We start from the raw sequence: 27952 nt of genomic DNA, 5'->3' as shown, positions 1-27952 counted from the left end.
ATGCCAGCCCTACAAGAAGACTGTTTGTGTGTTTCACTCGTTATGAAGCTCTTCCTAGTTTTCTACCTGTAAAATATGTGGGTGGTCAGCCATGGATGCACCCATTAACAAACAATATCAGCTTGTTTCATTTGGGTGAGTTACAGTGAGTGCAGTAAAATTTGCTTATTAGATCTGGAAATGGTCTGTTTTCAGTCACTTTCTCCCATTCGCCTTAAGCTGTCTCCATGAAGGAAAAATCTAATACCTTCCTGCCTTTCTCTAAATCTTAAACAGCCTTGTAAAAGTTTGCTCTGGGTGGTGTTTTTGCAGTTAATGTCTCAGTTTTAAAAGCCCAGCATGACTAAGCTTGTGCTCAGAAGACTCAGACCGTGAAGGACACTTCTGCTGAGTTTTGTTAGTCCAGTCAATCTCACTACTAAGAACCTGAATGACAGGTTAAGAGCAGAAGCTAGATGTCTTGCTATGACAAGTCTGATTAACAAGCAAAATAACACTACAAATACAGATGTTATTTTATTGATTTTTATTGTTATTTATATGAACTTTAAAAAAAAAACAATGCCATCTTTCAAATATAAACACTTCAAAATGAACAGAGAACAAAAGAGATTCCCAAAATTAATAGGGAAAATATAAATGTATATTGAAAATATTTAAAAATATTTTCAATGCTTCATACTGTTCACACTTGTTTTCCCAGTTAGGATGCTTATGCTTACAGACCAATGTATGTTTTAAATGGCATGTCCTTCCTTGTTAAAGCGTAGGACTAAAGGTGCTTTTATAAGCATGGGTATTGCTAGTGTCTAAAGTTTAAATGACCCACTGAAAAACAAGTGCTAAACCAGTAATAGAGTTCCTCACAGAGGCCAATCAGTACAGCGACTCACTATCCTGCACCCCCCCCCCTCCCCCAGACCTCCCATACTTTTTGGGTAGCATATAGCCTTATGAAGTATCTGTGTCTTTATATCCTTTACATCCTTTGTTTCCATCTTATATTTAATCATTTGAGTATTAAGCTCAGTCAAATTGAAAATATAAAATCATCCATGATTTGTTTTTATTTTGTTGTTTTGTGTTTTTTTTTTTTTTGTTATGTGCTGTATTATCTTGTTACTGCAGCTATATATACTGACTGCATTTGTTTGGCAACTGTTGACTGAAATGATTTTACTGCTTTGTATACCATGTATGTGCAAATTCTCATTTGCTATCTTGCATACTCTAAGAAATGTTTTGGCTAGTTAACAGTGCAGCAGCTAATTTTGCCTCTGGAAAAGTATAGTTTACTGTTCTACTCACTGCCGTAGCATGGAAAATCTAGAACATAAGCACTGTTCTTAAAGTTTAAAGCAAAGTTTCTTGGTTTGTTTTCTGTATGGTTGTAAAAATTTTATGAATTTAACATTTATAGATGGTGATTTCAGCCAACTGTTTATCTTTTTAATTTCAGTAATCCTGCTTATCTGGAACTCCTTTGTGGGGCATGGGGACTATAGGCTAAAGAATCAAAGGAGGGGGATTTAATTTCAACTCAGCACAGACTTTCAGCTACTTAGACTGTCTGACATTTGCAAAGTAAAGCCTTTGACTGACTTGGTGGTACAAGCAATTTTAATCTTCAAAGATTTTATGCTTTTTTGTCTACTTCTTTGTTACAAGAGCTGGAAATGGGGCTGACAACAGTCATGTATTTATAGACAGCAAACAAAAAACAAAACAGTAAAAAAGATACACAATATACAAATGCACAAAATATACATGTTGTACAAAAGACAAAGGCAACATGAGCATTAGTCTTTAACTGACTAAAGAAGTCCTCATCTTCATTTCCCAATGCACATATTGGATAGTGTTCACAGCAAGTACAACTCCTCTCGAGTTGCAATAGGTGCTACAAAATCAAAATATTGCCTAAATAGTTCACTCATTATTGTGAACAACAGTTTCAGTGTGTCTAATGTGAAACTGCATAATGAATCTAAAGTCACAAACAATGTAAAATCTCAACACCTTTTCTTCTGGCAGGCGCTTCTGGATCTTTTAAACTCTGACCATATCCATCAGAGGCTTCCCAGTGCAGACTGTGTTATGCTACATAACTGGAGACAAAAGCACTTGGTGCTACAATTGAATATAATTAAGGGGAACTTGTTTTAAAAAAGAAAGTTAATTTTAAAAAATTATAAACAGAATTTGGCTCTGGACTTCTAGACTTGCAGGTTGGTCCCTCTATCTAGGTCTTTTTTAACTGAAGAGAGAGTTCATGCTTTAGAATGCAAAGATCTTGAAAAGAGCCCCAAATATCAAAAATAAGATGGCTTTAAAGTATTTATATTGTTGTTGGCAGTGCAGTAGTCTTGCATAAGTGGAACATCATAGTCCAAACCACCATTCTGCACTGCAGATGGAGAGGACATAATCTCCTGCTGCTTTTGGGGCAAGGCCCCAGTGTCTAAACCTGCTTTAACCCCCTCCAGTTCCAACTGAGAAGGATTACAGTCCAAGTGTAGATGTGCCTTTTTCCTGTGCATGTAGCACGCTACACCAACAGCAACAGCTACTAGCACTAACAGAAGAAGAATAGCCATAGCTGGCACAAGCATTGTTGTCAACTTTGGATCTTCCACTTGTGCACTAGGGGGCTGGTGACTGGGTGTTTGGGCCTCTGTGCACACACTGTCTATATCACTGGGCTCACCCAAGGGACTGGCACACACTGAGTATGTGGAATTAGGATGAAGTCCACGCAGAGTGTACTCTGGGTAGGAGGCTGGAATATTCAGTTGCTTGGGACGTTTATCTAATCCTGAGAGGTTTCTGTAAGTTAGCTTGACTCCACGGATGAATGGCCGAACTTCAATGTAGCGATGAAGGTCCAGTAATATAGATGAGCTTGTTACTATCTGTGCAGTGATTTCAGGCACCACAGTGACTGTTGCTGTGGCAAAATCCTCAAATAGAGGTGTGTTCTCTGTATTCTCACAATTTCTCCCTGACAACCCACGTGGACAAGTGCACTCAACATGACCCTGATTGTCCAGCCAACATGTGCCCCCATTTAGACAGATGTTAGATGTACAAAAACTCATCCTCAAATCAGGGTCTGTACTGCTACTGGGGGAAGCTGGGACTGGAGGTGGAAGATTAATGTCAGTCTCTGTAGAAGGGTCATCACTGGGTTTGAGAGGGGGAATGACATGTGTTGTAATTTGCAAAGAGGTGATTAGAGAGGGGGCCAGAGTGGTGGTCTTCACCGTGCTGGTAGTGATTGTGGTGGTTGTAGGGCACCCAAAATCATGATGTCCCAGTCTTTGCAACACCTTTCCTGCATTTCGTGGTGGAAAATGACATCGAGTTTCCTCTGTTCTTCCCAACACTATTTCTTGGTTATGTAGCCATCTAGGAAACCAAGCCAAAGTGCAAAGGCAGTTAAAGGGATTCTCTGCAACAGTGAGTCTTTTCAGATGAGGGAAGAGCTGGGTCATGCTCTCAGGCAAGGTTTGCAAGCTGAGGTTGCTAATATCCAACTCCTGAAGCTCTGTCAGGTTTTCAATGTCTTCCCACTTTAGAGGACCCATGGGATTTCCAGCCAAACTGAGTATGACCAACTCTCTTGCTTCCCGCAGCGCTGGAGGAAAAGCGCTTAGCTGATTGTTAGAGATATCCAGTTCATGGATGTTCTTTAAGATACTCAGGAATTCTTCATTTAGGGTGCTCAGCCCCAGCCCAGCCAGTTTCAGTGACTCTAATTTTGGTGTCTGAAGGTCACTTGGTCCTAATGAAGGAATTCTATTAAATCGCAGGTCTAGCAGGAGCAAATGGGGCATTTTAAGGGCAGGTATTGTGGTCAGTTGGTTTCCTTGTAGCTTTAGCTCAAGTAGCTGCTCCAGACCATCAAAAGCTGCTGAGTGGATACTTTTTATGGCATTGTTATAAAGATACAGCCTCTCTAGCAGCTCCAGTCCGGCAAAGCTGTCTTCAGAAATGTGGATGATTTGGTTGGAGGAAAGATCTAAATTGCGTAGGGAAGAGAGTGGCTTAAATACATCACCTAGCAGCTTAGTCAGCTTGTTCTGACTTAGATCTAGCATTTCCAGGTTCTCCAGCCCAATAAAGTCTTCCTGGTACAGGGCCTCAATGCCATTCTGGAAGACATAGAGGTTTTTAGTTGACATAGGCACTTCAGAAGGTATAGTTATACCCCGGCGTTGAAAACAGAGAATGGTGTCTTGATTTGAACAAGTACAGTCTTTCGGGCAGTTGCTGGCCCATGCATAGAGTGGCAATAGGAGGAAGAGGAGCAGCAGCTGCAGCAGAACAAGGAAGGGCTTCATGTTGCTGCTGACACCCACCCCGTAGAGCCTGAAACGAGATATTCAAGATCATGTTAAAGATCTGAAAGAACATTTACATAATAAATGTTAGGCTGTTCAAGCTCAGCTTAAGGAAAACAGGGAAGTACAAAAGTGATCACTGAACTATACAAACTGCATTATTTTCCAATGAAGTGTGTATAATGTATAATGATTACCATGTCGTACACATTGTTTTATCAAATGTCATTGGGATCTTTACATTTTGTTGTCAGCATCCCTCTGTAAGTCAAAGAAAGCTGAGTTAAAGCAATATTAAAATGATATTGTACAGTATTTTACTGTGTGTTGTTCTCTTCAGTAGCGGGAAGATGAGTTGTTTTACATGTTTTCTAATATGTCTCCATAAATGATTAGATTCAGGAGCAAAGCTTGAAAGATGGTGCCTGTTTCAGTTTATATCACAATAAGCCAACTCGAATTTCATTACCAACCAGTGTGAAATACAAACGAAAAACATAAAATGAAAAAAAACCAAAAAACTATTATATACAACAAAAATAACTATTATATACAACTTAAAATAATTAACAGAAGAGTTAAAAGAGTCACAAAATAACCAATACCCATTAATGAGAAGGAAACTTTACTCAGAAGAGCAAATACTTTTTACTGGCCATTTTAAATACATGTTGCTGTTGTACAGTTAAAAACTATATCCTGTCTGTTCCTATGCACAGTTTCTTTGTTAACTTTCTTGTAGCTCTTAATCAATGATCAGCATCTGGCCACAGAGCCATACTTCGCTGGATATTTTTGAGTGGTGGACCACTCGGCCTAGCAGTGTCACTAATGTGTGCCAGATACCAGCATCATAAATGATATCTGGTCAACGTTTGTCCTGTGGTCAGAAACTGACCAATGATGAAGGACATAAAGGATAGGCAATAAATTATGCATACCGACCCATGGGCTACAGTCTGTAACAGCTCCCCTATATAGTGGACCTATAAAGTAGGTGAAACTCATAAAGTGTCCTATAAGTGGAAGTATGAGGTAGGTATTTCTGATAGTGTGGATGGTAGGTAGAAATGCATAGGATTGATCTGTAATCCAAAAACAAGTTAGATTAGTTTAATGAGGCTAGTTAAGGCTAGGCACACAGCACAGCCATTTCAAGGGATGAGAATAAAAGATATCTGAAGAGGAGAAAAAAGAATCGGAAGGGATAAGAAAATATAGGCCAGCTGAGCTGGGTTAAGGAAAGAGTTTATCATCCTCTAGTATGAGTTTAATCACAAGAGTTAGTGACCTTGAGAGGAGGGGAGGAGATCTCCTTTTTTCTCTTTCTTTTTTCTTTCGGAGATGATAAAGACAGTGTGTGAGTGTGTATGTGTGCGGGGGAGGTTCATATTTGAGGTTCACGTTGAGGTGAAATTCTTTTTTATTGCAGAGTAAAGACAGAGACATTATTTTTCTCCTTTCTTCCTAAAACCATGCCATGGAGGCAAAATAGACTGACTTCTGATTGATTTCTTGGTGTTTTTGTCTTCTCTTTTATTTTGTCAAACACATTAATCTAGAGGAAGAATAGATACTAGACTACTAATCAGAATAGTCTAAGTGCTATCTGTATGGCCACTGAAATGCTTTGAAAGATATTTGAGAGTAACCTGGATTATACAAGAAGGGCAAACTATTTGCTTAGAATTCCTTTCCCCAACATTCTGTTCTTTGGAGGATGACTAAGAGCTGAGAGCTGTTAAGACACATGCATGCCCAAATAAAAATCTGCAACAATAAGTAAAAGGTTCCATCCCAGTAATGTAGTCTTTTTCTTTGTTTCTTTTTCACACCTCAAATCCTGAGGCACATGTGGCACAAAAGTACAATATTTCTGCATTTTTTTCACAACTTCACACAGTTCTTTTATGTCCAGATTGCAGTTTTGCTGGCTTTTCTCCTGAAAACATGTTAGTGATCTATGAAAGACAGTCATAACTAACTGCAAACCAATTGCAATAGGCAGATTAATCAGTATGATATTTGCCAGTGTGCCTATCCACCTAGGTTAGCTTGTTCTATAGTCTTAAGATTATCTTTTCTTTATGAGGCATGATATACTTTGTGTTGTCACTACTGCTGATTTGTCTTAATGATTTATGAGTCATGTGCAGAAAGACAAATCACACTGCAAATGTGATTCATAGCTCAGATGTCAGGAAGGAGGTTCATAAAGAAAAAGATCAGGTTTGTAAATTTTGTTTTGTGTCTTAGTAATAATAAGAGGTTGTGATCCATCCTCGAAAAGCGGGTTCAGTTGCAATGAAATAAGCAGTAAAGGATCAGAAGGAGACTAGCTCAAAGGGGAATGACAGATAAAGTATCATCCACTCCTCTGTTTGTTTTCTTCCCTTCTTTTGACCATGAATGCTCAATCCTAGTTCTTAGAAGGTCTGAGATAGTAACACTCTGGAGTAGTTCTAATTAGGATTCATGTCTGACACATTCTGAATGGAATGATGTTTATCTTACAACTTTTTGGAGTCAGGGCAAGAAATATCAGTCTCTGTGGCCAAATTGCAAAATGCCAGAGTATTATGCTATCATAGGCCTTCTAATTAAATGACTGGGAATTGGTGATACATGCATGTTCATAAAAAAGCACAGATGACCTACATAGGAGTTTTATTGCAGGTACTGCTGGAAAATACACAGCACATACAGATTTTGTAGATAACAAGAGTCATAGAACACAGCATGTCATGGTCAGTTAGCTTTGTAGGGTCAGAGATCATTGTTGTCCCATGGTGTTTAGCAGTCTGGGTACCGTGGGAATGTACTCAATGGAATTAATTTGACTTTGTTTCTTTGTAAAACCAACTTCATGCATGGCCATTTAAGAGTAGGACTTATGAATGAGCACTATAGAATGCTACTTTAAGAGCTGTTGACACTATTCATAAGCACAAATTCAAGGTTAGGAATTCAAACCTGTAAGATTGGGAAGACGGACAATGCTTTTGAAATGAGCTACAGTGAAAAGGCAAAGAAAGTGTGAGGGAAACAAGGTGAAAAAAATGAAACTAAGCTCAGCTGAAGATAAACATGTAGGGTGCTCTATCTTCAGCTAACCTTGATGCTGAAACAGCTTGACATGAGACCAAATTATTTAATAAAAATAATAAGAAAAGTTGGAGGGAAGAGAAAAGGAAACACTAAGAAAAGGAGAAACAAATAGAAGCATTCCAGTTTGGAGAGTTCACAAACACAAAAATGTAAATGTAAATGTACTAGTGAGTGAACAGAGAGTGTTGAGTAGATGGAAGGAGTACTTTGAAGAACTAATGAATGAGGAAAACGAGAGAGAGAGGAGGACAATGGGGAGAGAGATAGTGGATCAGGAAGTGCAGAGAATTAGTAAGGTGGAAGTGAAGGCAACTTTAAAAAGGATGAAGAATGGAAAGGCAGTTGGACCAGATGACATACCTGTGGAGGTATGGAGATGTTTAGGAGAGAAGGCAGTGGACTTTTTAAACCAGGTTGTTTAACAAAATCCTGGAGAGTGAGAGGATGCCTGATGAGTGGAGTGTATTGGTCCCCATTTTTAAGAACAAGGGTGATGTGCAGAGCTGCAGTAACTACAGAGGTATAAAGTTGATGAGCCACACCATGAAGGTATGGGAAAGAGTTGTTGAAGCAAGGCTAAGGCGAGAGGTTCAGATCAGTGAGCAGCAGTTTGGTTTCATGCCCAGAAAGAGTACCACAGATGCAATTTTTCGTTGAGAGTGTTGGTAGAGAAGTACAGAGAAGGTCAGAAGGAGCTACATTGTGTCTTTGTGGATCTAGAGAGGGCATATGATAGGGTGCCAAGAGAGGAACTGTAGTACTGTATGAGGAAGTCAGGTGTAGCTGAAAAGTATGTTAGGGTGGTGCAGGACATTGTGAGGTGTGCAGGATAGTGAGACAGTGGTGAGGTGTGCAGTTGGAGTGACAAATGGTTTCAAGGTGAAGGTAGGGATCAGCTTTGAGCCCCTTCTTGTTTGCAATGGTGATGGAACGGTTGACAGATGAGGTCAGGCAGGAGGCTCCATGGACCATGATGTTTGCAGATGACATTGTAATCTGTGGTGAGAGTAGAGAGCAGGTGGAAGAGAATCTGGAGAGGTGGAGGTTTGCACTGGAGAGGAGAGGAATGAAGGTCAGTATAGACAAGACGGAATACATGTGTGTGAATGAGAGGGAGGCAGGTGGAAAGGTGAAGATGCAAGGAGTAGAGGTCGTAAATTTGGATGACTTCAAATATCTTGGGTCAACCATCCAGAGCAATGGATAGTATAGAAAAGATGTGAAGAAGAGGGTGCAGGCAGGATGGAGTGGGTGGAGATGGGTGTCAGGGCTGATGTGTGACAGAAGGATAGCAGCAAGAGTGAAAGGGAAGGTTTACAAGACAGTAGTGGGTCCTGCTATGATGTATGGTTTGGAGACTGTGGCTCTGTCTAAAAGACAGGAGGCTGAGCTGGAGGTGGCGGAGATGAAGATGCTGAGATTTTCGTTGGGAGTGACAAGGATAGACAAGATTGGAAATGAGCAAATCAGAGGGACAGTGAAGGTGGAGCAGTTTGGAGATGAAGCCAGAGAAGCCAGGTTAAGATGGTTTGGACATGTGTTGAGGAGGAATAATGGAGATATTGGTCAAAGAATGTTGGAGATGGAGCTACCGGGTAGAAGGAGAAGAGGTAGACCTCAGAGAAGGTTTATGGATGTAGTGAAGGTGGACATGGAGATGGTTGGTGTGAAAGTAGAGGTGGCAATGGATAGGGCAATATGGAGGCAGATGATCCACTGTGGCGACCCCTAAAGGGAGCAGCTGAAAGAAGAAGAAGAAGAAGAAGAAGAAGAATTTTATTTTCTACTTTTCCACCATTTCATTCTTTTGGTTAGGTGCATGCTGTAATTCTAAAAGTAACAACATAGATATCCAGGTAGTATCATAAGTATTATAAATGTGACTTTGAAATGAATTAATTGAATGTTTATAACAATGCAGATGTATATAGTTCAGGGATACATCTCCATGGACTTCTTTGCCATTATTGTGCATGCTTCCTCCTTTTTGTTGTATGTGTATGCTTAAACTCTGCTTGATTTATAAAGCTGCTTTTAAAATATTTACTGATCTCAGTTGTATTTATTTTCTTATTTTATTCAAATCACCACAGCAAAATTATGGCAGAGACAAAATACAAAGTCTTTGGCAACCTCGCTAATTCCAGATAACCCCTTGCATTTTGTTGTATTTGATTCCTCTTTTCTCTCTCTATCTGGCAGACACTGTCTTATCATATAGCAAATGGGAATCACCTCTCAGGGATTAGCACAAAGCTTTTGTAGCAGTAGCTCTCAGTGACTTCTGACTGTGGGGATTTTATGTTAAAAGCTTGCCCTTTGCAGGCCAAAAGGACAGAGAGGAAGAAGCTACAGATGACTTGTCAAGTCTTTGTGATGAGGCTGTCATTCAGTTCATTCACCAAAGCTCCAGCTGGTATTTTTGTCTTTGTAATTTCCTCCTGTCTCCCTCATAATGTCTTTGTTGAAACATCTTGGGATGTGCAGCAGCTGAGTTTAAAGAGCTTCTCTTAATAATACATTCTCATAAGAGCAGGGGGACCTTTTCAGGACAGCTTCTGGATTTTAGCAAACTAATGACAAACTGGTGATTGAAAGTCTTAGCTGTAATTGCCTGGACATCATAAAGCTCTTGTTATTACATTTGGGCCTCTGTGTAGCTCTGGATGAATTATTCATATCATTAGGAGAGATGTATTTAGCATTGAAACTGAACTGTTGTTTTAAATAACAGGCTATGATTCTATAGGAACATTCTTGAGTAATGCCTTTACCAGTGCAACACGTGGAAAGTACAAAAGAAAGAAAACTAAGAGGAGCTGTGAAAGGATTTAATTTTTTTGGCTCTCCCTCGTTGGCGTCCTTTTCAAAACCTGAAGAAAAAACAAGAGCAAGGGAATGGAGAGAATAAGAACAGAAGAGCTTCTTCAGCAACAAAGGAATCTGACAAATCCAGGAGTTGGGTGAGTGAAGAGGTGCACAGCAAATAGACCCTCATAAGGCCCACGTCAAGAGTCCTTATCTTCAGCAGGAGGTCTGAGTGGGATGTGGAGGCATATGGGGGCTTCTACTGTGTGGTGTGGAAGGTGAATGGAAGTGGGTGATGTATGAGGGAACTAAACCAAACCTACTAAGAAGAGGTAGAAGTGAGCGAACGGAGCACACTCCAAATTATGAGTATCGTAGTCAGACGGCATCTCATCTCTCAAAAGAAAAATGTGTGCACGTCTGTAGTATTCTAAAAAATTTGAAAACTGGGGTGTATCACCACATGCTTTACATTCTTTTCACACTTTACAGAATTCAAAACTTCACATCAGCTGTGGTGCGAAAACAGAAGCATTGAAGCAAATAGAAGAGACAAACCCAACAGTGTGCTGTCCCTGTGACATAAAACAGCAGGCCACCTCTTCAAATTGCATCCCTAAAAACACCACTCCCAACCCCAAAGACCACAGCTGGAACCTGTTACCCACAGTGCGTTACTACCACCAACATCCCTCAACATGACAGTACACGGCCATAAAGCAAAGCACCATGGCAGCATGAGAGAGAAAGAAAAAGATTAAATTCAATTCAAGTTTATTTGTATAGCGCTTTTTACAACAATGTTGTCACAAAGCAGCTTTACAGAAGTTTGAAAACATACAGTTGTAACATATATCTCCCAGTGAGCAAGCCAGAGGCAACGGTGGCAAGGAAAAACTCCCTCAGTCTGGAAGAAGAAAGCTTGGGAGGAACCAAGACTCACAAGAGGAGACCCATCCTCCTCTGGTCAAACAGTATTTACAATTTAATAAGCTAAATACCAAATAAAAGCTAAAAGGATCTCTGTTTGAACACTGGATGGTAAAGCTTTAGAAACTGCACTGATAGAGGCAGTTTCTGACTGAGTCTTTATGAAAAGTGGGAGTGAGCTGAAACAGTCCCATCCTATCTCAATGCCGATACATCTGAATGGCACAGTGATATAATTGAGGGTGTTGCAGTTGGCACAAATGAACAGGAGAGTGGGTTGGTGATGGTGAGGAGGAGGTCATTGAAGATGGTCAGTCTTCAGCAGGATGGGAGGGCAGTCAAGATCAAGAGGGAAGAAGGAAGACAAGTAAAGGAGGAAATTGCAGAGGCAGATTTGGACCCTGTTGTCAACAACTCAAACCATGTTGGATATGTTAACTATGAAAGTGGTTTGAATGTTATGTTGGGTATGTTTTATTAATGCAAGTCTTTTGAAGATTTTTTTTTATCTTATACAATTACCTCATCAGTGTTAGGGCACAGCCAAACCCCCTGTTAGTGTGGTTCATTTGAACATTTGAACTTTGCTGCACACTAAACTACTACACCAAGAACCTTTGAGAATGTCTGCATTGAACTGTGGTGCAGTTATTTGAAAGTGAGAACATAACACAGACCAGTTACAGGATATGATTCCAAGTTTTGTGTGGTTACAAAAATGCGAGAGTCACAAAATGTTAGGTGATGTGTGTAAACAGTGTGTAAATGTGAGACTGTTACCGAGTTGACATGGAGCCTTCTGACTTGGGAATGACCAGACAGTTCATGACTCTTTGGACCAGGTCAGAGGAACTGCATGCCAGCCACAGCAGATAATTCAAAACAAGGAAAAAACAATTTTAGGAAAGTTTAGAGAGGTGAGCTGCCCCCAAAGTGAGCTGCCAGATGCTTTTGACTGGCCTACACTGCTGTAGATGAGCAGAAAGTAACTTAGCCAAGCTTCCCTATCTAGCAAGCAGGAATTAGTGTCCTCTTTTGAATGTTTGCTCTCAGACCTTGTGTCCATAAGACATAGCCATCTCTGCCAGCCTGATTTGGGGGAACATTTGTAATGTTCAGTTTGGATCCATTCAGTTCTTGATTCAATTGTTCATGTGCCTGATATTTGTACAGATTTAAAATAGAAGTGTAGAGAGAAAAAAGTAATTCTCTGATACTCTCATGTGTAACCACAAGAAAATGTATATCAAGCCCTTCATCTTCTCTGCTCTTGAATGATTGATGGATTTTTTAAATGAAATTCTTAAATGCAGTCATGTGTAACAAATGTCTGTGTTTCCCCTCTCTATCTCTCTATGTCTCTTGTGACTAATGACCACAATCAGAGCTGCTCACTACAAAAAACTTTATGGCTGTGCCTTTATACTATGTGCTGCAGGGAAGATGAAAGTTTGATGAAATGTATGGGTTTGAAAAACATGTCTCACTATCACCAGTGTGGGATGCTGTGCTAAAGCTATAAAGACATTTGAACTGAATAGGGTTTTAATGGCCAGCAAAATGCTTTTGCTGTATTTCAGATAAACATCTTAGTTTGTCAGCTCAGTCGACCCATTTTTGGAAGGAACGTAAGACCAAAGCAACAAAGCTCTGAGTGTTTTTAGTTGTCTAAGCCTCCATCTGAGGTCAAGGGGCACGTTTATAGTTTTCTGTGTTGTCTGGAGCCAAACCTTGTCTCCACTTTTGTTCGTCCCGTGCCTGACTGACGGAGCAGAGATAACGGGGCTGAGTTTGCTGCAGGTACACACAGGTAGAGTTTCACAGGCAGGTGCTCTGAGTATGTCACTTCCCCCAGGGGGTGCTGCAACATGACACCTTGAGCGTGTCTGAGTGGATGCTGCCGCAATGCCAGCCCACAAGTTCTGCACTCACTACAGCAATGAGGCTCTAAGGACAGGAGTGTGTGAGTGGAGTGGAAGAGTGGGAGAGTGGCCTACAGATGTCTGCTCACTGCTTTCCTGAAGAGCTCTGGGGCTTTTGGGTCAGCTAGCTCTTTTAAAGCCCAAAAGGAAATGTTGGCTATTTCCTTTGTTATCTGAGGGATTAGAAAAAGCCAGACGTTACAACTCTGGACAGTCTGACAAAAGACACTTACTCTCATAGCTGTCTCTGCGTCCTTCCATCATGTGGGCCTATCTGTAATCTGCTGTAATGAAGTTAGCTCAGAGAGATCGGCTACAGAGAATCATTTCTAACACAAACCTCTGCTGTCAGCTCCCCCTTCCCTTCCTATGTGTCAGTCAACACAGAAAGATGCCTCATTTAGATTAGCTACTCATAGGATACCCTTTGAATACCCAGAAAGAATGTCAATAATGGTCAAATATTAACTTGTTCCAAGCTATTCTGGAGTACTGCACAGCATCCTGTAATTCATTTTACTCTACTTTAGTATAAGTTAGTATCATCTTGCATCAGATCCTGGGTTAGAAGCATTGTTGGTCAGAGGTCACACAAGCACTGAGAGGAATATGACCTATGGGTCTCCTTAACTTACTCGTGAACCTAAGCACCTGTCTGGTGTGCCTGTTTGTCAAGAACTGAAGATGCATGTGAAGAGATGGCTGTTTCTATTCAAATCCCTTCGCAAATTGAATGGCTGTAATTAGATTAAGGACAAGAATATATTATACATTAAGAACAATGAAAACTCATCACCATTAATTTACTTTGAACTACAAGTCCAATGTCTGTAAGGAACTGTTTGTTCTGTATGGGAGGGCGACTTTGGTCCTGTTTGGTTGACTGTTACAGGACAAGTGAATGTGTGTATGCTAGTGTGTGTGTGTGTGTGTGTGTGTGCTTTCTTTGATTATTTTTTTCTGTTTAAGTATCATTCGTTTCGCATGTGATTCACCAGTATCTGTGAGCACGCGTTTCAACTGGTTCAACCTGTTCTGGCATTCAGACATGTGGAGAGGTACACACTTCAGCCCTTGTTCTGTCACTCTTATCATTCTGTAAAGATTGCGATCACTTAAGCCCTTTGTAGATGCATGTCAGCGTACTCTTGGTTTATAATGGTATCTTAAAATGACATACATTTCCTTCACCGGGTTCTTACAGACAGTCACATATTATAAACTCTAGACCTCCGTGACTAGCTTTGAAAAGCTTATTAATTTGAGTATGCCATTCTTGTCTGCCTGACATCATTCAGTTACAAAAGAAACACTGCAACAGTTTCTGTCTGGCTTTGCTCCAGTCAGCAGGTAAACATTTTACATTCTTACTCCTCCATTTCACATATCAAAACTCAAACACACAAGGAGACACACAAACAAGGTCTATTCGCACAGAAAGGCAAGAATGAAAGGAATCCAAATTTTTTTAAACCTCACACCTGCCACAACATTTCTTTCTCTCATGTGCATGATTGTTAGAGCCAGCAGGCTTGAAGGCTGCTGTCAGGGTCTTCATTAGCAAATAAGCAGCCCTGTACATATACATTTCTTAACCATCCTGAAAAACACATTCTGGAAATGCCATGACACACTACAAAACAGTAGACTAAGCACCAACAAGAAAGCTAAGACCTGATAAGAGTAGGCTGATGATACCTGTGCTCCAACAATGATAACTTCTGTTCTGCACTGTGGTAGGCAGACTATTGTACACAGCAGTGAACACAATTCACACATAACCACATAAGTCATCCCAAGTGCATTGCCTGATCGAAACTTAATACATAAACATCACTCTCTAACATACTGTTACCCTCAAGCTACGTTTACATGTTGATGTTGAATAAAACATTGTTCTGTGCCTCATAGGGGTATGCTACCAATGGTGACATGCTTAGAATTGGCCAAGAAACCTTGCCATTGTTGCAGTATCATCAGGGGAAATGGATGAGAGGAGAGCTTTAGCAGCATCAATTGTTTTTAAAGCAGAAAGATTTTCCTGTATAATACAAGGGGCATCTGGACTACTACTACAGATAATGAGACGTTCAGTATCCATGGCTCCCCCAAAAACATATCATCTGTTTTATTCCACCACAGTAGTTGATGGCAAAAAAATTTACTCTTTATGGATCATTCCCTCTTTTTCCACAGTCTGAATAGGCATCATGTCCTTGGCTAACCAAAACATGACTGCTTCAGTATTTTTGAACACTTGGTTTGGTTTGTTCATTCAAACCACCTTTGCTATGGTTTGTCCGTTTGAGACACCTTTGGTTTTCACATCATTTATGCTTACTCACACAGTCTCTGGCACTCATTGTATTCATGCCGGTGATTTGCTTTAGGTGAAATAAATTAGATATGTTACCACTTTTTGTGGTTACAGTGTTTCTCACTGTCAGCGGTATTACTCTCTGCCACGTTAATCCTTGTTACGCATCATGAGCACAAGTCCTATATAGTTAAGTAACAATATTGTGAAATGGGAAAAATGACATTTAAAAACAGTGTAAATAATATTGCGAACATTATATTGTCCAACCCCAAACATCAGAAGCTTAAAGGTAATAGTAGAAGAAGGACAGCTTAATTATACACATGTCCACATGAAACAAAGCTTCACTAAAACACTAACATGGCTAACACTTTAAGAAGCATTATTAGGGGCTATATTGTGCAAATATGACCACACTAACTGATGCAACCTTGCATGATTTTACAGTGAAAGTATTCCTTTAGTAAGCACTGTAGAGTTCTTCCAATTGAAAAAACAAGAGTCGATTCTCTTTTTTTTTACTTGTGGAGAGACTTTCTGCCCTTTTAGAACTGTGACAGTTGGTGGAGGACAAACACCATTGTTCTTCACTTGGCTATGGCACTGGCTCTCATCAAACTCATCAGTCTCTCCTCTAGCCTTTGGACACTTAGATGCCCCAACTCTATTAGTCACTCCTGAGCTCTTCAACACATGTTCTCTGTAATTTATCTGACTCTGTATGTTCAACATAATCCATGAGCTGAAATTCACATGTTTAAACCATGAGATCAGAGTAGGCTGTTGAAAGAGTTTACTGTAGAAATAACAACTTGTGATTGTCACAATTGAGATAGTTTTAGGTATGAGTTGTTGACAGTTGTTGCATCTTTCCTCATTCTTGCTTTTTACTTCATGTGGTTTGGTGTAACATTTGTAGTATACCCGTTTTACTGGCTTCCTATGTTTTGCCACTTAAGATCCTTCAAGTCAAACAGCCAGGAGGCATTTTCCATAACTCCCCCCACCCCACACACACAGTTATGCACATATGAAAGATAAACAGAACAACATGGCCATTCGTTTGCCTGCTATTAAGTGTTCATTGTTTGGCCACTTGCTTCTTGTTGGTTGTGAGCCAAGTCCCCACAGCCACCCAGTGCTTGCATTAATTCTGCTTACAGCTGTAGAGTCAGTTTCTCTTCACATCTGCCTGTGCTAAGACCTGTCAGTCAGCTACTGCATAGTAACACATCACCACTCTCATTATTGCACCTGGCTGAAACTCAGCAGAAAGCAACTGAGAAAAAACAAACAAGTTATACACTAGGACCACCTCTCAGGTGTCCTGTAGGATATACTCTGGGAGATCTTTGGATGGCAGAATGTTATCACTTACAGTTTGTAATTCACTCTGGATAAGAGTGTTTGCTTAATGTAAACATAAATATCATAAAGGACAAAATTAACCGTAGACATTTTTGACATACATACAGTACTGTGCCAAAGTCTTATACACTGAAGCATATTGTTTAAAATTTTTTTGGACGGAAAGTGTATTTTTGTCAGTAAAACGCAATGTAGCATTGCAATAAGTGAAAACAAACATGAATACAGTAAAAAAAATACTAAGAGTACCTTGTTTTATATAAAAAAGGTAGTTAATGTATTGTGATTGCTAAAAATAGTAAAGTTTCATTCCAGATTTCTCTTTGACACCTCCAGTCATCACACAGATTTGTTAAATTCAATCACCAGTACATCAAAGTAATCATAAATAATTGTTTTTTAGTCAAGCCAGGTATGGGATAATGACTACAAATAATACAGGACTTCCTTGAGGAGAGGTTTGGAAATGGTTAAATGTACATAAAGCCACTACTTACTGTATTAATATAATTTGCATTTATTCTAATTTAGTGTTTTTATGATCAAATCAGTGTTTACTTCCCTGATAAAAAGCTTTTAAGTATAGTAATCTATAGCGCCTAAAACTTTCGCTCAGTACTATAAATGTGTATTTTAAGTGCACATTGTCACCCACAAAACATACAGCCAGTACTGTGAAGCACAGGAAGCACTATATACACTATATATTTTTTTCTGACCATGTGCTTAACACATACTCTTGCCACTTTCAACAGCACGGCAAATTCAATTTGGGCCAGTCCCATGAGTCTCTTCATGCCCATGCAACCATCAGCACACAGAAATAGGTCCCTGTTATGGTTTTAGGGGCCGCTCAGAATTCTCTTGTTTGTGTGCGCAGGCATGGATGGAGACCACATGTGCTGTATGAATTAGTCCTACTGTCATGTCATCAGTGCGCTGACCCAGCAAGCCCACTGACATTTTTACACTCAAAACACATAAAAAAGAAAAAAGAGAGCAAATAAACTCCATTGGGCTGCAGTGAGCTGTCCAGTAAACATTTCCTAGAGAATAGAGTATTGCATGTATGTCTAGTAATGCACAACACATGAAAAGATACTGTAAAGCCTTTTGCTACAGGCTGTGTTTGTTTAGCCTAAGTAGTTTTGGATGGAGGTGTTTAGTAATGTTATATTCACTTTATCTTAATGTGTTTTAGCATGAATAAGCTTCTGTGATTTAATGCAGAAAACACACTCTACCTATGAGGTCATGCTTAGAAAGCAGTCTATATGGTAACAAATAGGATGTATATATGTGTGTGCATGTGTGTGTGAGATGAACACACACTACGGAATAGTTTAAAACAATTTGAGCAAGATTTTTTGGTTTATAGTTAATATTTATTGGAAATTCAGCAGTAGGGAACCCTGAGGGCCTTGTAGACCTTGAGAAAAGACCAAATGATCACTGTGAATTTAAAAATAAATGTAATTTTTGTTTTTTTTATTTGTTTTTTATTTATTACAGTGATCATGCTTGTTGTAGTTAACTTTTCAAATACTGTTGTAATATTCTTATTTCATTGTTAAGTTTTGGTTGGAAACAAAAATGTTTTAAATGCTCAATGTAAAATTATCCAGTCAGAATAATTATTTTTCCTAGTATCCTAGGCAAGTTATAGGAGTTAGCTCTCCCATTGTTTAGGACTTGAACTGAAAGCTTAATGTTTTAAATGAACTATTATAATTAGAAAATGTCAGTGGAATTAACCAATCACATTTTGATTTTCAATGGATAAGAGTTATTTTGGGAAGAAAAACCTTAATTTAGGTTGCCGTGAGTCCTAGATATGCCTTAGTTGTTAGAATGGCATTATTGACAGACTCACTGTAAACTGCTAACTTTAAAAAGTTCAAAACGTCAAATGTGCATAAATTCGGTCTTGAAAGGCCAAAAAATGTTAATGTGAATTGCCTTTACCTTAGTGCTAACATACTTATAGGAAGTACAACAAGTCCCATAGGCTTACTAGCAGAAATCAGCATTATCATAGATTTTAAATCATGTCTGCTCCACATAACTAAAGCACTGTTACAGCGCTCAGTCATATTTAAGTATTAGTGCATTCCCAAGCAACGAAAGTGAAAGAACGAAGTGGGTTCATGCAAGTTATAGCCCTGATTTAAATGAAAGTAAACTGAGGACGCTGTGAGACGTTGAAAAGGGGCAGAACGCTATCTTTCCAGGCCAGCTGTTTGTAACTGTAACTCGCACAATACAGCAAATTGATGATATTGATCAGACAAGACACAAAAGCACCGCTTTAAATGAACCTAAAAGGAGGCTCTGTTTGTCTGGTGTTAGATATATTGTGGTTCACCCCTCAAATTACTATAGAGAAATCCAGACATCTGCTAGCTGGTGTTTGAATACATGGATGTGGTAGGAGCGTTGGCAATAAGGCATTGTGATCAATCACTGACTTACCAAGCCAGCTAAGGTTTTATGTTCATACTAAGTTGACATGTTTGAGAAACTAAATAGTTTATCACTGTTGTTGGCCACTAGTTTAGCATTTCTAATGGGATAGCCAAGCACTTGACACCAGACAGATAAAAATAATCTGTTTTCATTCTTAGATTATGACTATTACAAAAATTGCGGCAGTGCTTTTTCAACTGGTACAACGGCTTATCACATACTTTCTCCCACTGTCCCATGAGAGATTTGTGAAATTTTCCACTGTTTGGGGAGTGTTTGTCATGTTCTGACCATAACGGATATTTTAAAAAAGCAATTAAACACCCAGGAGCAAAAATCAGCCTTCAAACTTGAAAGAAATATTTATTTGACATTCATGGCGATATGTATCGATATCGATATGAACTTTGTAGTAGTCAGCACTGAATTTTAGCAAAAGTTGCTCTAGCTTTTATATTAAATGCTAAGCTTAATGGTAAAGTGAAAAGTTACACACAAAAAAACAGATGAATTTACTACTGTTTAGAGCATAGCAGCATTCTTTAGAAATAATAATTGTGCATATGAATGTGTGTGCGTCTCTGTGTCTATAGTTCCACATATGCACAATGAGACAGCCAATGAATGAAGCCTACAATCCCTGCTTTTTTCTTTGAACTTGCTTGCCTTTTGTGTGAGTTTAAGAGGTCAGAAGAGTCATAAGGCAATTAGTGAATATAGTGGTGTGTGTTCTGGCCTCAGGACGTGATCTGCTGCCTACCAGAGCAGTGGAGAGGAGAATAAATAGGGAGAATTTAACTGAATCCTTTATGGCCCCTTGTAAGATCATAGGCACTACAATAGTGGACAACACACATAGACACAATCTTGACCACCACAAGGGCCTGATTACAGAAGCATGTCTCGCCAGGTCCCTAAAAATCCCTCATGCATAAATGCTTACCCTACAGATCTGACACACAGAGCCAAACAAATACCTTAGAGGGACAAGTACAGCCAGGAATAATCCTGTTTTAGACTTTGGCAGTGTCCCCTTTAATACTTCAAGGAGGAGTTACACTTTTTTTGTATGTTGTTCAGTTGTTGTATACAGAGCCATTCAGGGTGTTTTTATATGAAATGGTGCACTATAGAGAAACTTCATGACTGATATCTGTATAGTAGTGGTAGGAAGGGAGCACTTTCATTTGCATCTGCAATGCAAATATATCCTTTTTATTTAACCTTTTAGGTTGATGAAGGTTGATAATGGTAAAATAGCAGTAAATACTTTAAGTTTACATTGGCTGACTTGCATGCATCTGTCAATAATGAATGTATGCAAATAACTAAACAAATAAATAAATTAATCCCCCTTTAAAAACCCTAGAAGTTAGGATGTATTCATGTCAATGTTTGGCAAACTAAAATGTATTACCTTATAGAATTGGAGCTTTATGTGTGTTACCATATTTCCTGTCACTATATAAAAGAATAACAATTTATATATTATGTTCATAACACTTTGAGTAGAAAGTAAAAAAAAAAAGTCATCTTTAATAGAAGGGATAAGACTCAAAAAACATTTTCAGTGTCACAAATTTGCTCACATTTCAATAGTGAAGTAGAATCCTTAATACTTAATATTTGCTGGTGGTAATTTTTCTTGGTTCTATTTTTATTTTATTCTAAAATTGTCTGTTGTTCATTTCAATGTGTTCTCGAACTTTTGGGCCTCGCTGCAAGTTTTAATGCAAAATCATCATAAAGATTTCTTTCTTTGTTTTAAAGTAATATGTAAATATGACTCTCACAGTGCATAATAGTACTGACTGGATTTAATAGTTTTGACTCAGCAAAGTATTCAGTACTGCTCATGTAATCTATCTAATTATCCAGCAGATAAACAAGATGGGAACTCACCAGTATGCACGACACTTCCTCTGCTCCTTTTTTCCCTTCTCTCCTTCTCCTCACTAGTTTTCTTGGACGCCTTCTGCCTTTCTGTATGACCTTCTTTGCTCCTGGAAGAGAAAGAGGAGCATGGTGGTTAATTAGAGAGCAGCCTGAATGTCATTAATTTGCAGTAGGAGTATGTGTGTGACAGTCAGTGGTGGACGAAGTACACAGATCATGTACTTGAGTTAAAGTAGAGATACCCAAGGTAAAATATTACTCCAGTAAAATTAGAAGTTTGTCCCTTTAGATCTCCACTTGAGTGAAAGTACAAAAGTATTTGCTTTCAAATGTACTTACGTATCATGTTCATAAATATAAACTAGCCAAAAAACATTTGCTATAAAACAGTGTTTGTTTAAATTCAGATAAAGACATGTGAGTCACAACTGCATATGTGTACATATTTCTATATTGTGGTCTGTTTACACAAAGTTAGGTTAGTTCCATCATTTATGCTGAATAGACTCTCCCAAAATTTTATGCTGCTGTGCTGACGTTGAACCATGTACTTGTACTGGGTCTGTATGTCCAACAGGTCAAAACAAGGTCAAAGCAAAGTGTGCGCTGTGTTCTGATTGGTGTTCTTGCTTCTTTTGCTTTGACATTTTACGTTTTTATACACACAGAAAACAAAAGGAACAACAGATTTTGCAAAATGTAGTGGAGTAAAAAATGAGATATTTTACTTTGAAATGTAGTGTAGTGAAAGTAAAAAGTCGCCCAAAATGGAAATACTTAAAGTAGAGATACACAAAAAAACTACTTAAGTACAGTAACAAATTGCATTTACTTAGTTACCGTCCACCACTGAACACAGTGACATGAAAATCTCACACAAATATGCAAGAATGCAATTACAATGCAATACATTTCTGTTCATTATACATACATTTGCACAGTGTTGATTTGAATTTTCTGTGTGGGACTACCAGAGCAGATTGGTAGCAGTGGCGGTTTTGACAGTAAAATGAAGCTTGTCATTCACAGGACAGATGTGTGCTCTCTTTGAAAGTGTTTGCATGTAAATGTGTGGTAAGAGCAAAAAAAAGAGAGAGATTCCAGAGAATTATGTGTAGACTGCTACCAAGCTGTGCTGTAGGCGTTTCTCTGGAACACATACACATATACGCACACATGCCCACACGCGTGCACATGAACAGCTTCAGGTTGGAATGCAGGGTGACAACTCTCTGCTCTCTCAGCTCCGTGTATCGGCTCTGAAGTGTTAAGACTGTATGTGTTTTGCATGTCTGTCAAATACTCATGCTGCATGCTTGAGGGGGATGTGTAAGTGTCTGATTCACTTGTCAGTTTCTGACACATTGTGTATGTTTGTGCGTCAATCTTTATAAATAATCATACATACCATAATTTCACTCAGTAGAAGGTAACAGCATGTAGATAAAAAGACACAGTCACTGTATATTTGATGGTTACCATCAAAATCTGTTTGAAGCTATTTTATGGAAGAACAAAAGTTGCAGTTGGCAATATGGCAAAAATATGACATTTTCATGATACACCATATATGTGATGATATGTCATTTTTCTGAGGTTTAATAAGTTGGAAAAGAAAAAAAAGGGTATTGCCAGTTAAAAAAAAGTATGATACAGTACATCAGCACAATGACACACAGATATTTTTAATGTACATATCTGCTGATTGGGAAATTGGGACAGCATCCATGTGGATTTGCATTGCCAAGAAATATACATAAATAAAGAAGCCATTACATAAAATTAAAATATCAGTCAAATATAAATGTCTGTTGGAAGGTCGTATTTTTTGTAAGCAATTATATGCTGATGATTCTAATATTATTGTGCATCTCTATTTCACATACTGTGCAGCACTAAATCTAGTTCAATCCAACTGTTATGCTCTTTCTGTAATAAAATATTCAGTTGGCGAGAAATACTGAAAAAAAATATTGTCCTTTGTGCACCCCTATACAAAAGGCACAAAAAAAATATGTAGTCTGTATCAATTGCATTCAATAATGACTGCGTCTGTAATTTAAGTTTTGTATTTAAAATATTTTGGACCAAATTTGGCATCTTAAAATTCCATTTTAAAAAATCAAAACAAGCTAGAGCACTGCAAAAAAAAGCTGTTTGTTCATACTTTATTACACAATTTTGCCCTCTAGCACTTTAGCAAAATGAAGATCTGGAGCAAACCAATAGTCCAGTTAAATCTCTTTCATTAGGTTATACTACCTACTACAGTCCTAGTGGAAAGCGACATATGCATCCCCCCCACCCCCTAAAATACACGTCACATACTGCTGTCACAGTCAATTCCATCTTGAAGAATGGTTGAAGGGACAGGGAACAGGTTGATGCCTGTCATCTAGTACAACAAAACACAAGATATTTCCCACACCTCTTATGCTAAAATCGATTGTGTTTGAAACTTGTAAAGACCACCTACACAAAGTGTCTGCTTTTGATTTGACACATATATAGGCTACTTATAGTATCCGAAAGTAGAGTCCTCTCTTGTACTTGACTTACTTCTCTCTTTTTTCTTCTCTCTGTGGGGAGCTGGTCCTACATCAGAGTCAGAGTGCCAACCATGTTGCATCTAATGCTAAGTTTGATCTACGTTTCACTCTTTAATGGCCAGCACTCATCTGCTGACAAGATGTCCATATGAAAGACCCACACAGCTCACAAAATCACCCTGCGGATTGTGCCACACAAAGCTAGGAGGATGGGAGTGAATATCACATTGGTCTTTAGCATTTCATTAGCAAGCTTTTCTACTTTTGTCATTGGTTGTACTCCGGATGTTAAAAGAGCAGAGGCTAGAAGAATTCGGTGGTGGGTTTTAGAGGAAAACTAAAATAGCAAGCATTTCACCACAAGCACCGAAATCTTAACAAGTTTTCCCTAGATGTGTATTCTCATTACAATCACATCTGGCCAAGTGAGAATAGGATACACACACTCATTGTACAATGGTCACTTATCACATGTTCCACTGTGTGACATATCAGTGTTACTAGCCTTCATTGAATTAGACCCAGCAATCATGAACACAGAATATCATCAACCCACAAATTTGGTTTATAGTCTGAACACACTGTAGCATATGTGGTCATATTGGTTGACTATGGTTGTGTGGGTAGAATGAGTATGTAGTTTTCCTTGCAGTCAGTGAAGTTGTATATTCTGCCCTGTGCTTAATCATGACCTACAACTGTACAGTCTTTCTGCTTCCTGGTTGCATCCAAATCTAGTATACCACATTAAGTTCAGGTAGCGCTCACTTTCTTCTTATCACCTAATCAGTTTGTGAGTGAAGTTGTGACTTGTTTGAATTTGTATTAGTCATTAACAGTAGCCAGTTAAGCATCTGACCTTGTGTGGAGTTCAAGGCTATGGCCAAACACAGCTATGAGTGTGTCTTTGTGTGGCTGCATATTTGCTCTGGAGCTGCTCTCTGCCTTCTCTGGTTCTGGCCTCATTTCCCCAAATACAGTTCAGTCAGGAGGTAATTACAATCTTTAGATTAAAAGTCATTTTTCTTTTTTTACTGCTTGGCTGAAATGTTGCAATTTGTGGTGGTTTTCAGAGATGTGCACACTCCCTCTCCTTGTGTTTCTCTCTCTCTCTGTGTCACTCTCATCTGACGGGAAATTGGTAAGTGGATTGGCATTTTTCTGATTTTTGCATTTGAAGTGTTCTCAGGGAGAGTGGGGGATGGAGGAGGGAAAGAAAGGGTGCAGGCAAATGGCTGATGGAACACTTAAAGCATATCTGTTGGAGACTAAAGAAGGCGAGTGGGACATTATTTGGCGTTTGAGTTGTAGCTGAAGAGCTTGTGACTATGCATATGTGTGCGCATGTGTGCATTTACACAGGCTTTTTGAAGTGGTTTTTCTAAATGCATCATTTGGTCCCATTTATCAAGCACTTCTTCAATTTGGTTTGGCAGGGATCATACTTGGGTTTGCCTGCACACATTGCTTGGTCAGCACGGCTTTGTGGGCCTTTGAAGCCTGAGGGTTTTTTTTTTAGCGCAAATCCCAGAAAAGTAGAGGGAAGGGACAGTGAGGGCTGGACACCTGGAGAAGCACCTGATCACTATTAGTGAGGTATCATATAAAAAGCTTTTCATTTTACCACAGAATTATTAACCATGGCTCATACTGATTTGCTGTCTTATGTTTAACAAACATACTCATTTAAACTGTGACTTGTGCATGTTCTCCCTGTTTTATTCTGAAGATTTTACTCATCTTTACTTGCAGAAAGGTCTAGTCTTCATTTTTTGCTGAAGTGGCAAAGCTTGCAGGTCATTTAAACAGAAAGAATCTTTTTATGATATGGAGAGCAGAGATACACTGTCTGAAGGCAAGCATTTCATAGCTACTCTTTAGGTGTCAGGTAGACAGGGGCATAAGTCTGCAACGCAGCCTTTGAAGAACATCCTGTTTCCTTGGCAGTGTCTTTCTGGGTATGTGTGTATGTTTGAACAGTCTGTTTAGAATAAACCCACTGTCCTGTTTTGTTTTTCTGCTGGAGTGATGGTGCTTGGATGGGGCAGTGGGGGGAAAATCAGGGGGATGTTATTCTTTCTTACATGAACAGCAGGGAAAACTGGCAGTGAGGCTTTATTTGCCACATGCTTTGCTCAGAGAGTTCTTTGTCACTCCCTTTTATCTCTTTGACCAAAGGTGGTTTAGAAATATTTCTGGCAATAATGTAGCATATCACTCATTATTTTCAAATACTGTCCTACATTTCTGTATTCATGGCTGTGTTATGTATGTCCTGTGGAGAGTAAAGTGCATATGAGTAGAATAACCGTGATTTTATTTAATTTTTTAAGAATAAGTTTAATTAATATTTTAGGTTAATCCACACAGTGCATCTTATTAATGCCCTTTCCAGATCATGCCTGTACTCCACAAGACATAGAACACACACACACATATATATATATATATATATATATATATATATATATATATATATATATATATATATTTAAAAAGTCCCTGATGTAATCGACTTCTTCCCAGCTATTTAATATCCCATCTCTCAGTCAAAGACGCATGAATGTTCTCCCTTCTCTTTTTTCCCCTCTTGGCATCTCCCTTTCTATCCTAACTCCTTTTCATGAACTCCAAATATTTCATATATCTTCAACAGCATTTAATAGTATAGAACTCAATACAAGAATAATACAAATAATACATGTTCCCATATTTCAGAGCCCATTTCAACCAAAGCTTTTTAATGTACAAACTATATAAAATGAATTAATTGAACAAAGGCATGATTTAAAACCTCAGGAGACACTGACAGCTAGTGCAATAAACTTTAATATAGGATTCAGTTACAAACTTTAAAAAGGGAAAGGAAAGACACCTGACTTCACAGTAAAAAGGTATACTGCAAATATAGCAGCGAAGTAACAGTGGTATTTAGAAGTCACTATCGTCATCTGTTTTCCCTCCGTTATTACAAAAGAAGCCAATGGGATTTCACAAATCACGAACTGTGTGAGGAGAGCAGCTTTATTCTGTTTAAAAGACCTTTAACTGATGATTCTGCTGCACAAGTTCGGCTCTAATATACTCTAAAAGATCTTTAACCCCAAAATGAGAGTGGTTAATCTCCTTTACGCTCCGTGAGATTTCCTTCTAAGCCACTACACTGCCTTAGAGCAGCTCAAAGGAAAGCCTGCTGAACTTAAAAGTTTGACTCTTAAAGTTTTCTATGCGTCTAACCCGGTGGCAAAAAAACACTCGATCAGGGGTGGCTAGAAAAAAAACTCGGATTTATAATTTCGGTTCAATCAGTAGGGCAAAAAGTTGTAGACTATCACATAGCATAGCTTTTCATTTCGCTCCCCGTAATTTCAGCAGTCTTAAGCAGGTTGGACTACTACACCAGCTCCAAATACATGAAACGCAGGCTGCCCGGCTACTTCTGTTCGTTTCAGATATCTTAAACGTTTTACGTGGGGTTACTCAAGATAATCTTCCAATGGATTCAGTAATGTCTTTTATGTTTCACTGATTCTGAGGTGTACAGTTGGCGCACAGATACCAAAAACTATCTAATTTTATATTTCTTACCTCGTTTCATGCAGCTTAGTACCCTGTTGCATGTTTCTGTAGCCTGTTGTCCTTGTACTTACGAAAAAGGTTCAAGAAGCTAAAACGGCTACAAGTCCTCGGAATGTAATGTTAAAATCACCTTCTCATGGTGTAAAGTAAACTAACTCAACTCACCGAGTGCATTAAGTGTAGTCTGTTGGAGATGAACGGAACTTCGAAGTCGTGTTGTTTATCTTTCATCCACAAGTTACATCCAACAGAGGAAAATCCTTCGGGCGCTTGCGTTTAAAACTAGTACATTTCGTGTGTGTGTGTGGAGGCGTCCACGTACGATTCACTGCCGCGAGTGCTTGGCTTGTGCGTCTCCACCGCATTACCTCTTTTGTTTAAAACACCCGTATTGCGTCAAGCCACGCCTTTCCGCGTTGTGATAGGCTGGTACTTTACGTTCACGAGCAGTCCGCCACGCTTAGCTCGTGCGCGGCAAAATGCATGTGAGTGTGAACCATTAACAAATCCCTGCGCTGGAAAAGGGATACTAGCAGCCAATCGAAGCGCAGCCAGGTTTGGGCTGTCCCAATACAGGTGGGGAAACAAAAATAACTATTTTCGCGACCCTCTGCATAATAGGGCTTTATTAGCGAGTTGATAGCCATATCTTCCTATAAGAGA

General features: G+C 39.0%; 2 protein-coding genes across 2 annotated transcripts in view; one reads left to right on the top strand and one right to left on the bottom strand.

Moving 5' to 3' along the window:
* The window catches only part of coro7 (coronin 7), a 164819-nt gene that overhangs the window by 100198 nt on the left and 36669 nt on the right, over nt 1-27952 (top strand). The window lies entirely within an intron of this gene.
* On the bottom strand, nt 1043-27731 carry vasnb (vasorin b). The gene is made up of 3 exons (XM_017705430.2): nt 27455-27731; nt 21168-21268; nt 1043-4371 (listed from the first exon to the last, which is right to left on the bottom strand). Exon 3 carries the CDS (start codon nt 4341-4343, stop codon nt 2313-2315), a length of 2031 nt encoding a protein of 676 aa, XP_017560919.1. The 5' UTR covers nt 4344-4371; nt 21168-21268; nt 27455-27731; the 3' UTR covers nt 1043-2312.

Source organism: Pygocentrus nattereri, chromosome 14 (assembly GCF_015220715.1).
Source record: "Pygocentrus nattereri isolate fPygNat1 chromosome 14, fPygNat1.pri, whole genome shotgun sequence".
In the NCBI taxonomy this organism is placed as follows: Eukaryota; Metazoa; Chordata; class Actinopteri; order Characiformes; family Serrasalmidae; genus Pygocentrus; species Pygocentrus nattereri.
This window is presented reverse-complemented; position numbering and strand designations above follow the sequence as displayed.